This window comes from Sinocyclocheilus grahami, unplaced genomic scaffold (genome assembly GCF_001515645.1).
Source record: "Sinocyclocheilus grahami isolate Dianchi unplaced genomic scaffold, SAMN03320097.WGS_v1.1 scaffold44.1, whole genome shotgun sequence".
NCBI classification, from domain to species: domain Eukaryota; kingdom Metazoa; phylum Chordata; class Actinopteri; order Cypriniformes; family Cyprinidae; genus Sinocyclocheilus; species Sinocyclocheilus grahami.
In genome coordinates, this window is record NW_015505223.1 from 1,850,642 (window position 1) to 1,863,875 (window position 13,234).

The 13,234-nt window shown below is 37.1% G+C and overlaps 2 protein-coding genes across 4 annotated transcripts in view; one reads left to right on the plus strand and one right to left on the minus strand.

The window, feature by feature from the left end:
• The first annotated feature begins 8,124 nt into the window (after nucleotides 1-8,124).
• svbp (small vasohibin binding protein) lies at nucleotides 8,125-11,875 on the plus strand. Of its 3 annotated transcripts, XM_016268235.1 has the most exons (4): nucleotides 8,125-8,222; nucleotides 9,451-9,594; nucleotides 10,831-10,954; nucleotides 11,267-11,875. In XM_016268235.1, the coding sequence occupies exons 2-3, from the start codon at nucleotides 9,484-9,486 to the stop codon at nucleotides 10,915-10,917; spliced, it is 198 nt and encodes a 65-aa protein (XP_016123721.1). In that variant the 5' UTR covers nucleotides 8,125-8,222; nucleotides 9,451-9,483; the 3' UTR covers nucleotides 10,918-10,954; nucleotides 11,267-11,875. The 3 variants fall into 3 exon arrangements, with proteins under 3 accessions (XP_016123721.1, XP_016123720.1, XP_016123722.1); XM_016268234.1 differs by lacking the exon at nucleotides 11,267-11,875 and having other exon boundaries at nucleotides 10,831-11,193; XM_016268236.1 differs by lacking the exons at nucleotides 8,125-8,222; nucleotides 11,267-11,875 and adding an exon at nucleotides 8,229-8,310 and having other exon boundaries at nucleotides 10,831-11,193.
• Nucleotides 11,876-12,904: 1,029 nt separating this feature from the next.
• The window catches only part of fbxo2 (F-box protein 2), a 3,953-nt gene continuing 3,623 nt past the window's right edge, over nucleotides 12,905-13,234 (minus strand). The window contains exon 6 of the mRNA XM_016268233.1: nucleotides 12,905-13,085. Coding sequence (XP_016123719.1) covers nucleotides 12,951-13,085 — 135 coding nt within the window. The 3' untranslated portion in view covers nucleotides 12,905-12,950. The remainder of the gene's footprint in view (nucleotides 13,086-13,234) is intronic.

Genomic DNA, 13,234 nt, shown 5'->3' on the forward strand with positions numbered 1-13,234 from the left:
CTCTCCTAGAGATAGCTACCTTACGGAGCCCTTGTCATTGCCTTAGCCCTAGTCATTTGCCTTAGCCATTAGCCTTAGCCTTAGCCTTAGCCCTAGCCCTAGCCTAGCTGTTTTCCCGGTTTCTGATCTTCGCCTGGTTTCCTGGATTTCTCCCTTAGTCTTGCCCCTTCTGACTCTGTCTGCCCATCGTCGACCCACGCTAGCCCTAGGACTGTTCTTGTGTCTTGCTCACCATATACCTGTCTGCCTCTGTTTGACCCTGCCTGCTTCATGACCACGTCTCTGTCTTCTCCACAATAAAGCCTTGCAGATGGATCCGCACGTCTCGCGTCTCGTCAGCTCTGTAACAGAGATCAAGGACTATTGAGTGACATATAGACCTGTATGTAATTCATAAAATTAAGTAATATAATTCGGTCAAATCTTTCGGATGTTGTTGACTGTGCAGTCCTGTTATTTGATTGTTTCGTTAAACTGTCAAAAAACACACATTTATGTAGAATATTTTATTATTTTATTTTAATGATACCTTTTCCACATAAATAAATAATCATAAGTGATATTAAATATATTTTGTATAATATGCAAAAATTATATATAATTTTTTTTTTTTATATATATATATTTTTAATTTTAGATTTAGTAATTTTGTTATATGATTTTGTCATTTTTATGAGTCTTTGATTTTTTTCTATTTCTATTCAGGTTTAAAGGGGTCATATGATGCTATTTAAATTTTTCCTTTCTCTTTGGAGTGTTACAAGCTCTCGGTGCATAAAGAAGATCTGTAAAGTTGCAAAGACTAAAGTCTCAAATGAAACTACTTTGTTTGGTCTTTCAAAAGAGGACGATATCCGCTTCGTCATGCCTAGAGCTGATCCGGGCTGGTCGCTGAGGAAATACATCAAATTCGCGCTGTGGATCACCGGATCGGCTTTCACCGCGGACGAAGCGGAGTCCAGCCCGGAGTCGTCACATGTGGTTGCCGCAAGCCCACCGGCCGCTCCTTCATTAAATCCACCGGCCGCGACGTTCTCAAGTCCGCCGGCCGTCGCTCACTCAAGCCCGCCGTGTGTGCCGCTGTGTGTTTCGTTGTGAAAGCGAAACTACTTTGTTGGCCTTCCAAAAGAGGACACGACTAGAATAGAGTAGAGTAGCGCTTGTTGTTTGTCATTTCTCCGAACACAAAGGCAGACATGGTTTTATGTTTACGCGGCGCGATGCAACGCAACGCGTAAAAAGACAATATAAGTCATTGTATTCCGTAAATATGTCCCCACTGGATGCAACAAATGCCTCGTTTGTAATGGGTTTAAATGTTGTCTCGTCGCTCCGGCCGGGACCCGGCATCAGCAGTATGGTGAGGGGCATAAAATTTCCATCACATGCTTGAGGTATGTGGCCAATCACAACGCACTGGATAGCTGGCCAATCAGAGCACACCTCGCTTTTCAGAACGATGAGCTTTGTAAAAATTGACGTGTTTCAGAAAGGCGGTGCATAGAGGAGAAACAATAATGTTTTTTTAACCTTAAACGGCATAAACACATTTAATTACACTAAATACACAAAATAATGTTCTTTTTAGCAACATATGACCCCTTTAATTTATTTTTATGTTTTTTTAACCTTAAACGGCATAAACACATTTAATTACACTAAATACACAAAATAATGTTATTTTTAGCAACATATGACCCCTTTAATTTATTTTTATTTCAGCATAAGTCATTTTAGTATCCACTTAAGCTTATTGTAATTGAGTTATGTAATATTTATATTTATATTTCTGCTTTTTCGATTTAAAATTATTTTTATCATTTTAGTTAACTGCAATAGCACCGGTGGTGTGGCAAGATTTCATTATTATTAATTATTTATGTGCTATCAGAACTAAATTAGCAAATGTTCCCATTAGTGTGCATTAATAATTTATTGGCATATAGAATGATTCAAATGAATAGATTGATTCTTCAAATCATAAGTCTTGTTGATGATAGGTGTGCTGCTGTATTTTACAAGAGGTCAGACTTTGCACAAACACAGACTCATTTTCATAAAAAAAATCTAGTCATAAAGCATATTTAAATTAACCTAAATGATTTAATGTGATCTTTTTAGGTTCTAGAAGAAGTCCTCATTGAGGCCAGTGAAGAAGAAAGAGCTGATTGACTTCTTGACTGCTTGTTTAACGTCAGGCCGTGAAGCAGATCTGTCTCAAGCATGTCAAACTTCATCTCTCCAAGAAGTCTGAAGGAAAACAGGCTTCTCGTTTTGCTTATTAAAACTCTCTAATGAACATTTAACTGGTGTTCACTTGTTACGAACTTGAACACGGTCTAGTAACAATGTTTCTTGTGTTCTGTCCCATGATCATATAGAATGATTCAAATGAATAGATTGATTCTTCAAATCATAAGTCTTGTTGATGATAGGTGTGCTGCTGTATTTTACAAGAGGTCAGACTTTGACTTTGCACAAACACAGACTCATTTTCATAAAAAAATCTAGTCATAAAGCATATTTAAATTAACCTAAATGATTTAATGTGATCTTTTTAGGTTCTAGAAGAAGTCCTCATTGAGGCCAGTGAAGAAGAAAGAGCTGATTGACTTCTTGACTGCTTGTTTAACGTCAGGCCGTGAAGCAGATCTGTCTCAAGCATGTCAAACTTCATCTCTCCAAGAAGTCTGAAGGAAAACAGGCTTCTCGTTTTGCTTATTAAAACTCTCTAATGAACATTTAACTGGTGTTCACTTGTTACGAACTTGAACACGGTCTAGTAACAATGTTTCTTGTGTTCTGTCCCATGAAAAAATACTCCTGCTGTAAGAAAAAAAATAAACCTGAATGTCCATGGGCAGGTCAGAAAGGCCTTGATGATGTCAGTTGAGGTGGACCCAAAAATGCAAAACTGTTTTAATGTGGTTTGCAGCGTTTATTGCGCGTGATTACAACAACCATTATGCACATCCACAAAAAATGCTGCCTCCCTACTTCTAACCCGCAAACTGGTGCGCTCATTTCCTCTCCATCCAACAATGCCACTGTTTTAGCTGGACAGATCTGCTGGTCAGACGCAATGCAGGTGTGAAAAAAGAGGCCTCAGTTTGCCATTCAGTTTGGGCATCATTCATTCTGGAGGTTATTTTTAGTGCTGAAAAGTTCAATGTGGTGCTACGTTTCTTTGGCAGGCCGCAGAGGTTTTCGAGCCAGCGCTGGATGCTGCTGTGGCTAAGGTCTTATGTGTAAGTGAAAGCAAAATGAAAAGTTTATTAAAAGCTGCTTCCTTTCCTCTTTATTTTTAACTTGAGTTGCTCATCTGTATTTAAATTGTTGACAGCCGTGGTGGGTGTTCCAGACTTTCTGTATAAGGGGGTCTTTTCTGTTCTGTTCTAGAGCTTAAACAGACTATATATACCTGTTTAAAGTTCAGACACACCTACTGAATCTTTATTATTAATGTTACACTTTTTGGATAATAGTGATGTCATCAAATCTAATAAATGAATGGAAGTATTTTAATAAATGCAAGCTTTCTTATATTTGGGCTTCTTTGTCAATTCTCTTATGCATTTGGTATAAGAACTTCATGAGGTGCATCCTGGGATGCTCTTTTAAAACACTTTTGAAGGAGTTCACATGTATACACAGTTGTTGTTGATGCTTCTTCACTATATTGTCTAAATCATCTATTTAGACAATCAATTATTAAAAAAATTAATAAAAAAAAACATAAATTACAAAGTATTTACAATTATTTGAATTAAAACCAATATTTAAAAGTTTAATATTAAAAACTACAAAACCATTTAAAGTGAATAAATATTTGTAATATATTTTAACAATTAGATCAAATGTACAAATTGTAAAAATGTATATATTTTTAAAAAAAATATTCATTTTTTTATATTTAATTTCTTTAGTCATTTTAAATATTTGTAATATATTTATATTTATTTTAAATATTTATTTTAATTGTTTTATCTAAAGGCTTATGCTCAAATAAATGTACAAAGTTAAATGCACAAATTTAAAAAAAATTTAACATTTATTATTTATGTATTGCGCATAAACCTTTACACATGCATGTATATAGTATATAAATATTAAATTAAATATATATAAACGTTTATAAACTTAAATACAAATTTAAAATGAAGTATTTCTAATGTCAATTAATTTTAAAACATATTTTTCATTTTAAAATGAGATCAAATGTAAAAGTATGCATTAGATAAGCCTTTAGATAATAAAAAAAGTGTAAAGTTTGTCCAAACTTTCGCAGTGTACAAAAGCTGTAGACCTATAGTGTTTAGATCGCAACAGTTTCAAATTATACCCTGTAGGCAGGGCCGTCGTTAGTGGGGTGAAAGGTGCTGACGATAATAGGGGCCCACGGCTGTGGTGGGGCCTCCGGCGTTTTCACCGACTGCCCGAGGCCAGCATGAAAGATGCTCACTGCTGCGCGTCGTCATGAAAGCTTATCATTTGCACTTGTTTTTAAGCCTTTCCAGTTAAAACATTCAAGAGATTTTAAAGCATTCAAACACTAGATGCGAAAGGACTCAACTGAGTAGCCTACTCGCGTGCCGTGTCACACACAGAGAGCCGCGTCTCAGACACGTGAACACCGAACTGAATTTTGCCTCTTCTTGCGCTTGAACGGACAAATACTTACAAAATTATGTAGAAATGCCTGTCTTGGCAAGTATACTCCAAAAACAGTTGGTTATGTCTTAAGTGAACGTAAACAGTTGAGAGAAATCTGATGTGTATGTGTGTCTTAAAGTGACCGTGACTAATTTACCAGCTGCTGTCGCTGTCCTTAATGTTAACGTTAAAGAGAAAATCACTCACTGCTCTAAACTGAATAACGTTGTAGTTTTAACAAGAATAATTCTATATTTAATTTATACAGTGAACACTATGCAATGCTATTTTACATTTGATTATTCTGTTTCTGTACTTGAACACCTACAAACTTTAAAAAACTTTGTTTCATTTGTATCTTTGTTTGATTTATTTATTTGTGCCATTTACACGATTTCAAATAGGGCCTAGGGTTACAGCCTGCCAGCAAATCCCTACATGTAGGCCTGTACAAGCTGCTTTCCACTGATCTCTTGACTCATTACCTCTCTAGATGTAATCCCATCATGCATCTGACTGATGAACTGTGCTCTGGAGTGAAAGGACATCTCGATAACAGACAAATCACGTTGAATTACAGCTCCAGGCAATGAGGTGTGCTGGTAATAGGGAAGAACACACAGTCAAGAGCAGTGGGCAAAGCTCCTCTTATGCATCTGACAACAGTCTGCCGTCACAGGCTCACGGCACCTCCCGACCCACCACATTCAGTTTGTTCAGGCTGGCTTTCCGCAGACTGTGGCAGTGGCTCACGGGAACTCCCTCGCGCATGCCAGCTTTTGCTAGGGCGCTAAAGGTCGGGTTAAGACTGAGTGGAAAATCTGTCGGAGGGGGTCTGTTGCATTTAGGATCAGTTGTTCTTCCTTGGATATTATTACAGAGCAAGTGCTCTCCTGTGTTGGGGAAAGAATCCAGGAAAACACATCGGAATGTGCCATGATAAATTTCATGTGGCACAGCGCGGTGCCAAAGGGCATAAACATGAGGACAGCTATATGAGTGTCAAGTGAGGGTTCGTAAAAGTACAGCATCAGCTAAAGTCAAACTGAAGTAAACCCACCAAAGTCGCGAATTTAACTTACGCGCAAAATTGGAATAGGCTATCGCATAAAACATTTGCGAATTAAGCACCCTTTGCATCCAACGAGAACAAAATCTCCACTTCCTGATACACTGGCACTAAATATCACTAAGAAAAGTAGGAGAAGCCTCTAAATAGGCTATAATAATTTTCATATATAATAAATGACTTGCGCCTCAGAGCGAGCAGACGAAACACAATAAATGCGGTCATTGCTTTCGGAGGTGGATGCTGCTGTTTGGGAACACAGTTGTGGAAGACAGTTCTGGGAGGCAGTTATACAGAAATACTTTGACGTCAGGCTTTGCTCATGTAACCCCTCTCCCCCGGGTCCTCTCCGCTACACCTCGTTCTCGCTCCGAGTGGGTCTCCGGCATGGGAGGCGGACGCACTAACAAGGAGGCTAAAGACTGCAGCCACTAGCATCAGTCGCTACTGTGTCTCTTGAGATCAGGGGAGTGAGGTTTACCTGCACAGCACCCACCGCTGGCCTCCGTTACACTCACCCCCCTAAACCTCACTCCCATCCAGGTCACGGCACCAAAGTAACCCCTCTCCCCCGGGTCCTCTCCGCCACGCCTCGTTCTCGCTCCGAGTGGGTCTCCGGCACGGGAGGCGGACGCACTAACAAGGAGGCTAAAGACTGCAGCCACTAGCATCAGTCGCTACTGTGTCTCTTGAGATCAGGGGAGTGAGGGTTACCTGCACAGCACCCACCGCTGGCCTCCGTTACACTCACCCCCCTAAACCTCACTCCCATCCAGGTCACGGCACCAAAGTAACCCCTCTTCCCCGGGTCCTCTCCGCCACGCCTCGTTCTCGCTCCGAGTGGGTCTCCGGCACGGGAGGCGGACGCACTAACAAGGAGGCTAAAGACTGCAGCCACTAGCGTCAGTCGTTTACCTGCACAGCACCTACTGCTGGCCTCCGTTACACTCAGGCATTTAAGAAAGACCATAATAACATTTCAGATGCTGTGCAACGAGATTAGTCCAGGTATCCGCAAACTCACATGACCTTTTTGATGCACATGGAGGGTTTTATTCGGTAAATGTGTTTCCATTTTAGTTTATGCGCATTTTTTCATATCGGATAAAAAGTTTGTGCGCATACGTGTTTTTATGCATATATTTTAGAATTTAAGTGCATCTTGGCGTTTCCATCCAGAGTTTTTTGTGCAAAATTCCAAAATGCGCATAAAGCTAGGTGGATGGAAACATAGCGATTGACACAGACACATGTCTTGTTTTGGGGCATTTTTACAATTAGGCTATACGACTCCCTAACGATCACAATCCAAACGGGATAGTTTAGAGTCTCTTTGACATTTTTATGTCTCATCAGACACTGCCAGGTAGCTATCGGATTAACCAATATTTACGTAGGCTTAATGATTATCTGTCGGCCTTCGCCGAGAGCTTTTTGCAGTTTTTTCCTAGGTGGTCCAATTGTGTCTGACAATCTGATTCCTTCTTAACTCCACAATCTGATTCCTTCTTAACTCCACATACAGTTTTCTGTCATTCTGGTGACATATGAGTGTTGTCGTCATCCAGTGCAGCATTTGTGACAGGCCTTAAAAACTCAGTTTGTTCTTTTTTGAATTATGTCATGCACGTAATTTAATAGAAACACTGGAATACATTAAAATTACAAAGTGGCGGGGAGGTAAAAAAAACTAGAGTGAAATGTTTTTATTACTATTTCTGAATGATTTATCGCCTTCGGGGCTGGTATGTAAAATATCGCCTAAGTGAAATTTTGGTCTCTAGGTACTGAAGTAACTCAGTCTGTCCAGTTGTTACCGAATAAAAAAATAGCCTCTGCTTAATTTAATTTTATACTCACAGTAAACAATTTTCAGATAAATGAATGCACATAAATGCGTGAAATGAGATAAATCAAGTGTTAGCAAAAACAGCAATAGGTCTCTCAACTTTCAATAGCTGTAAAAGAGCGACCTCTTGTGGTTGTCTTTAGTTTTGCAAGCAAGAAATGCGTGAAACAATATAATTACATTCGTTTATATTTTGTAAAATTTTTATGCATTTATGCAGCGCTTTATAAATTCATATCACTAATAAGGGAGGCCGGGGCTAGTTGTCACACATTTTGCAGTGAATAAAAGTCAGGTTATATAGGCTACAAACACAAACTTTGAAGTCTTGGCTACAAAAAGCTTATAGCCTACATTTTATACTTTATTGTACCTAGAGAAGGATACAGTGTCATAAAGAAACTAATAGTTTCTTTAATGTTTTTTTTTTTTTTTTTTGCAGGTTATATAAGTTAAGGTAACAGATCTCATGCATTAAAACATTTTAGTTACTGAAATATATTCCCGCCGATCTGTTTTGAACGCAACGTTAATAGGAACCTTCTAGCACAGGCTCCGTTTTCTGTCCGGGTGTATTTATCAGTGACGCCACGAGCCTGCTAAACCGTACTAGCCTCGTCTTTGTTGGTTGTTTTCGTTAGAAATCAAAAGGTAAAAGTAGGGAGCCATTTTATTTCCTTGTCTTTTTTGTGTGTATTTCTTATAGTATACAGAGAATGACTTTGCAGTGTGATACTGGGTAGGTATTTCCGACAGGACTTACTTGCTATGCTAATAGACTGCCAGCTATGGATTAGTATTCTGAATGAAGTTAACGTTAGATACCTTTTTTCTGAATGAATCAGAAATAAACAATAACGAAAATGAAGTACACACATGTGGTGTTATTTAATAATCTATACCAGCTGTTTTCAAACTACAACAACGTGGAAATTAGAAAAAACTATACCTTTAAAATACAATAGAAACTGAAAAAGATTAAAATAATAGAAATAAATGAATAAAATGTATACAGGTGCATCTCAATAAATTAGAATGTCGTGGAAAAGTTCATTTATTTCAGTAATTCAACTCGAATTGTGAAACTACTCAACTTTCTGTTAACATGCTTGGATACAGCACTCTGTGAACAGCCAGTTTCTTTGGCAATGAATGTTTGTGGCTCCTTGTGAAGGGTGTCAATGATTGTCTTCTGGACAACTGTCTGATCAGCAGTCTTCCCCATGATTGTGTAGCCTAGTGAACCAAACTGAGAGGCCATTTTGAAGGCTCAGGAAACCTTTGCAGGTGTTTTGAGTTGATTAGCTGATTGGCATGTCACCATATTCTCATTTGTTGAGATAGTGAATTGGTGGGTTTTTGTTAAATGTGAGCCAACATCATCACAATTAAAAGAACCAAAGACTTAAACTACTTCAGTCTGTGTGCATTGAATTTATTTAATACACGAGTTTCACAATTTGAGTTGAATTACTGAAATAAATGAACTTTTCCACGACATTCTAATTTATTGAGATGCACCTGTAAATATATAAATTAGTGAATACATATTACATGTACAGTGCTAAAATTAGTAGAAAAAAATAATGTAATAAATTAGCACAATCTATCTTTTTCTAAACTATTTTCCAAAAAAATATTTATAATACATTTATTAAATTAGTTTTTCACAGTATAAATTGGCTCTTTATACAAGAAACTATATGAATGCTTTTTAAATTTTAGGATAGGGGGTTCCTTATATGAGGAACATTATATTTGGGGGTCTGTGGCATCTAAAATATTGAAAACCCCTGATCTACAGTATACTGTTGGCTGCTTGAAAATTGTGACTTGAGTAACCTGCTGTGTTTTATTGACCTTCATTTCTTTATTTCAGTGAAATTATCATCTGGACTAATCTGTTTCTAAAATGGAGCCAGCATGTCGAAAAGACAAACAGAAGCAGCAAACACCTACCCGTGGAGACAGAACCAAACAGAAATCAGCCCAGCAGGAGCTGAAGCAGAGACAAAGAGCAGAGGTCACTCTCTGTACTGATTATACATTTAGAAAGATTTGAAGGAAAATCCTTCTGAAAACATATAGTATTACCAAACTATGTAATACCATGGTTATTTGGACACTACCATGATGGTAACCAAAAGAAGATGGTAATTCAGTTGTGTAATTCACTACTATTTAAAACGAATATGCTTCCATTTCTTCTATTTTGCAACAGCTATTATTACTACAGTCTGAGTGAAAATTTGTTTATTTAAACAATGAACAAATTATTTGAACATTATTATTTGAACAATTAACACGATCACCAGCTGGAGTGCCCTTGATATCCACCAGAGGGCACTCCATCCCAGTCTACTGCCACTCTATCAAGGACTTCATTCCCCATAATCCTCTGCCCGGTCTCATTAGTACTCATTGTTTGCACCTGTGTCCCATTTGGATTTTTGTCACCCTGCAGTTTATGACGGTTAAGGCTAGAAGGGATACGTATGGTGCTACTGGGCATGCGCACATCAATACAGCGTAATTTTTGTCACACTGTACAACAATAATTACTATTTTTTTTAAAAGGGGTAGGTTGGGGTAGGTGTAGATGTTAATAAAACACAATCTAATAGGTAGAAAATTAATTTCATTGTTCGTTTCCGGTCTGAGCTGTATCCCTTCTAGCCACAACCGTTTGTGACAACGCTACTGGTCAAGCGTTTTTAATAATTAATTTATTTGGTCAAAATAGTCATATCTGTGAAATGTTATTTAAGTTTAAAAGAACTGTTTAATATACGGTATTTGAAAATGTAATTTATTCCTGTGATGCAAAGCTGAAGTTTCAGCATCGTTACTCCAGTCTTCAGTGTCACATGATCCTTCAGAAATCATTCTAATATGCTGATTTGCTGCTCAAGAAACATTTCTGATTATTATCAATGTTGAATACTGCAGTTAATAAACAATTAAACATATTTCACAATATTACAGTTTTTACTTTTTAATTAATACAGCCTTTGTGAGCAGAGAAGAGTCTTTAAAAAAACATTCAAAACTCTTAATTATTAAGTTTTAGTATTATCTTGTGGTTCATTGGAACCTTCAGTGCAAATTCATATAATCAATCATTCATTTACTTGCATTTAATGACTTTAACATTTCAAATTCTTAAACTGTTTTTGTTTATTTCCATTTAAAATTCTAATTGCTCGTTTCAGATCAATTCATCTCAGTTTGTTTGTTCTCTGTTTCTGGTGTGTTACAGATTTACGCCCTGAACAAAGTCATGACTGAACTTGAACAGCAGCAGTTTGAGGCCTTCTGCAAGCAGTTGCAGTCACAAGCCGAATGAGAAAAACTCATGTCAGGGCAAATATACACAGGTTAGGGTTACATTATGATGTTACTCATATTTTTGTATTATTGTAAACCATTTGATAATCACCCCTTTCCTCTCCTGACATGTAAACCAAAATGTATTTGTTGGAGATTGATACACACACACACACACTACTTGAATCTGAGTGTACAATCACATCGCAAACGGCGGTCAGTATGTACAAAACCAAAAATATCATAGTACATCATATTTATCAGAGAAACCGCCCTGTGAAAAGACATTCATTCACTCTATAGGATGTTAATGCAGTCACAAGCCGAATGAGAAAAACTCATGTCAGGGCAAATATACACAGGTTAGGGTTACATTATGATGTTACTCATATTTTTGTATTATTGTAAACCATTTGATAATCACCCCTTTCCTCTCCTGACATGTAAACCAAAATGTATTTGTTGGAGATTGATACACACACACACTACTTGAATCTGAGTGTACAATCACATCGCAAACGGCGGTCAGTATGTACAAAACCAAAAATATCATAGTACATCATATTTATCAGAGAAACCGCCCTGTGAAAAGACATTCATTCACTCTATAGGATGTTAAACATCTGATGGTTTCATTTTTACTGTCATTGTTAACTGTGATGTTTTATATTATACACAATGTTTATTGTCCTGAACATTATGTATGAGTGCACAAAGCTATTTTAGACAATTTGTGACCTGTTGACTGAAGGAAAAATAAGATACAGTTGTCACTCTTTTGGGTTATGATTAATTTATTTTTGACATATGACATACTTTAATGATAGTTAATGTTCTTTTGACACAATCGGTTTTTAACAGTTTAGGTTTTTGATTGAAATTTGGTTATTAAAAATCATCTATTAAAAAATATAAAATGATTTCCTTCTCTGAGCCTTATTTTCCTGCATCCCACAGTCAGTATACACTGATAGAAGGGCCAGTAAATACACTACCATTCAAGTTTGCGGTCAGTAAGATTTTTTTTAAAGACATTAAAAGGGTCATATGATGCGATTTCAATTTTTCCTTTCTCTTTGGAGTGTTACAAGCTCGTGGTGCATAAAAAAGATCTGTAAAGTTGCAAAGACTAAAGTCTCAAATCCAAAGAGATATTCTTTATCAAAGTTCAGAGTCAGCCACACCTACCTAAAACGGCTCGTTCTAACACGCCCCCACATATCTACCTCACTGTATTTGTTGGAGATTGATACACACACACACACACTACTTGAATCTGAGTGTACAATCACATCGCAAACGGCGGTCAGTATGTACAAAACCAAAAATATCATAGTACATCATATTTATCAGAGAAACCGCCCTGTGAAAAGACATTCATTCACTCTATAGGATGTTAAACATCTGATGGTTTCATTTTTACTGTCATTGTTAACTGTGATGTTTTATATTATACACAATGTTTATTGTCCTGAACATTATGTATGATTGCACAAAGCTATTTTAGACAATTTGTGACCTGTTGACTGAAGGAAAAATAAGATACAGTTGTCACTCTTTTGGGTTATGATTAATTTATTTGTGACATATGACATACTTTAATGATAGTTAATGTTCTTTTGACACAATCGGTTTTTAACAATTTAGGTTTTTGATTGAAATTTGGTTATTAAAAATCATCTATTAAAAAATATAAAATGATTTCCTTCTCTGAGCCTTATTTTCCTGCATCCCACAGTCAGTATACACTGATAGAAGGGCCAGTAAATACACTACCATTCAAGTTTGCGGTCAGTAAGATTTTTTTTAAAGACATTAAAAGTTCACGCAAAGAAAGAAGGCGTAACTTTTATTATCACTGTAGTTTTTTTGACGCTGCAGCCATGTCGTGAAGACACTGTGTGCTTTGTTGTGAAAACGAAACTACTTTGTTTGGTCTTCCAAAAGAGGACGATATCCACTTCATCTGGCTTACAGCTGATTTGTGTGGGTCGTTAAGGAAAAAATTCTTCTGGTCCTTTTTAATCAATCATATTTTTGTCTGATTGGTGTTCAGAAGTCCATGGTAACTGAGCTTCCAGTCACTCTCACTCCAAACCAGCCCTGCCAATACTTGGTGTCTTGACCGCCATGTTCAAAAGAGATGAAGCGGAGGCCCGGACCGTAATCTGTGAATGTGTAGCTCACCTATAACAGAAGTAGAAGTTTGCATGCACAAACTTGAATTAAAGGAGACATATTATGCCCCTTTTTACAATATGTAATATAAGTCTCTAGTGTCCCCAGAATGTGTCTGTGAAGTTTCAGCTCAAAATACTCCACAGATCATTTATTAT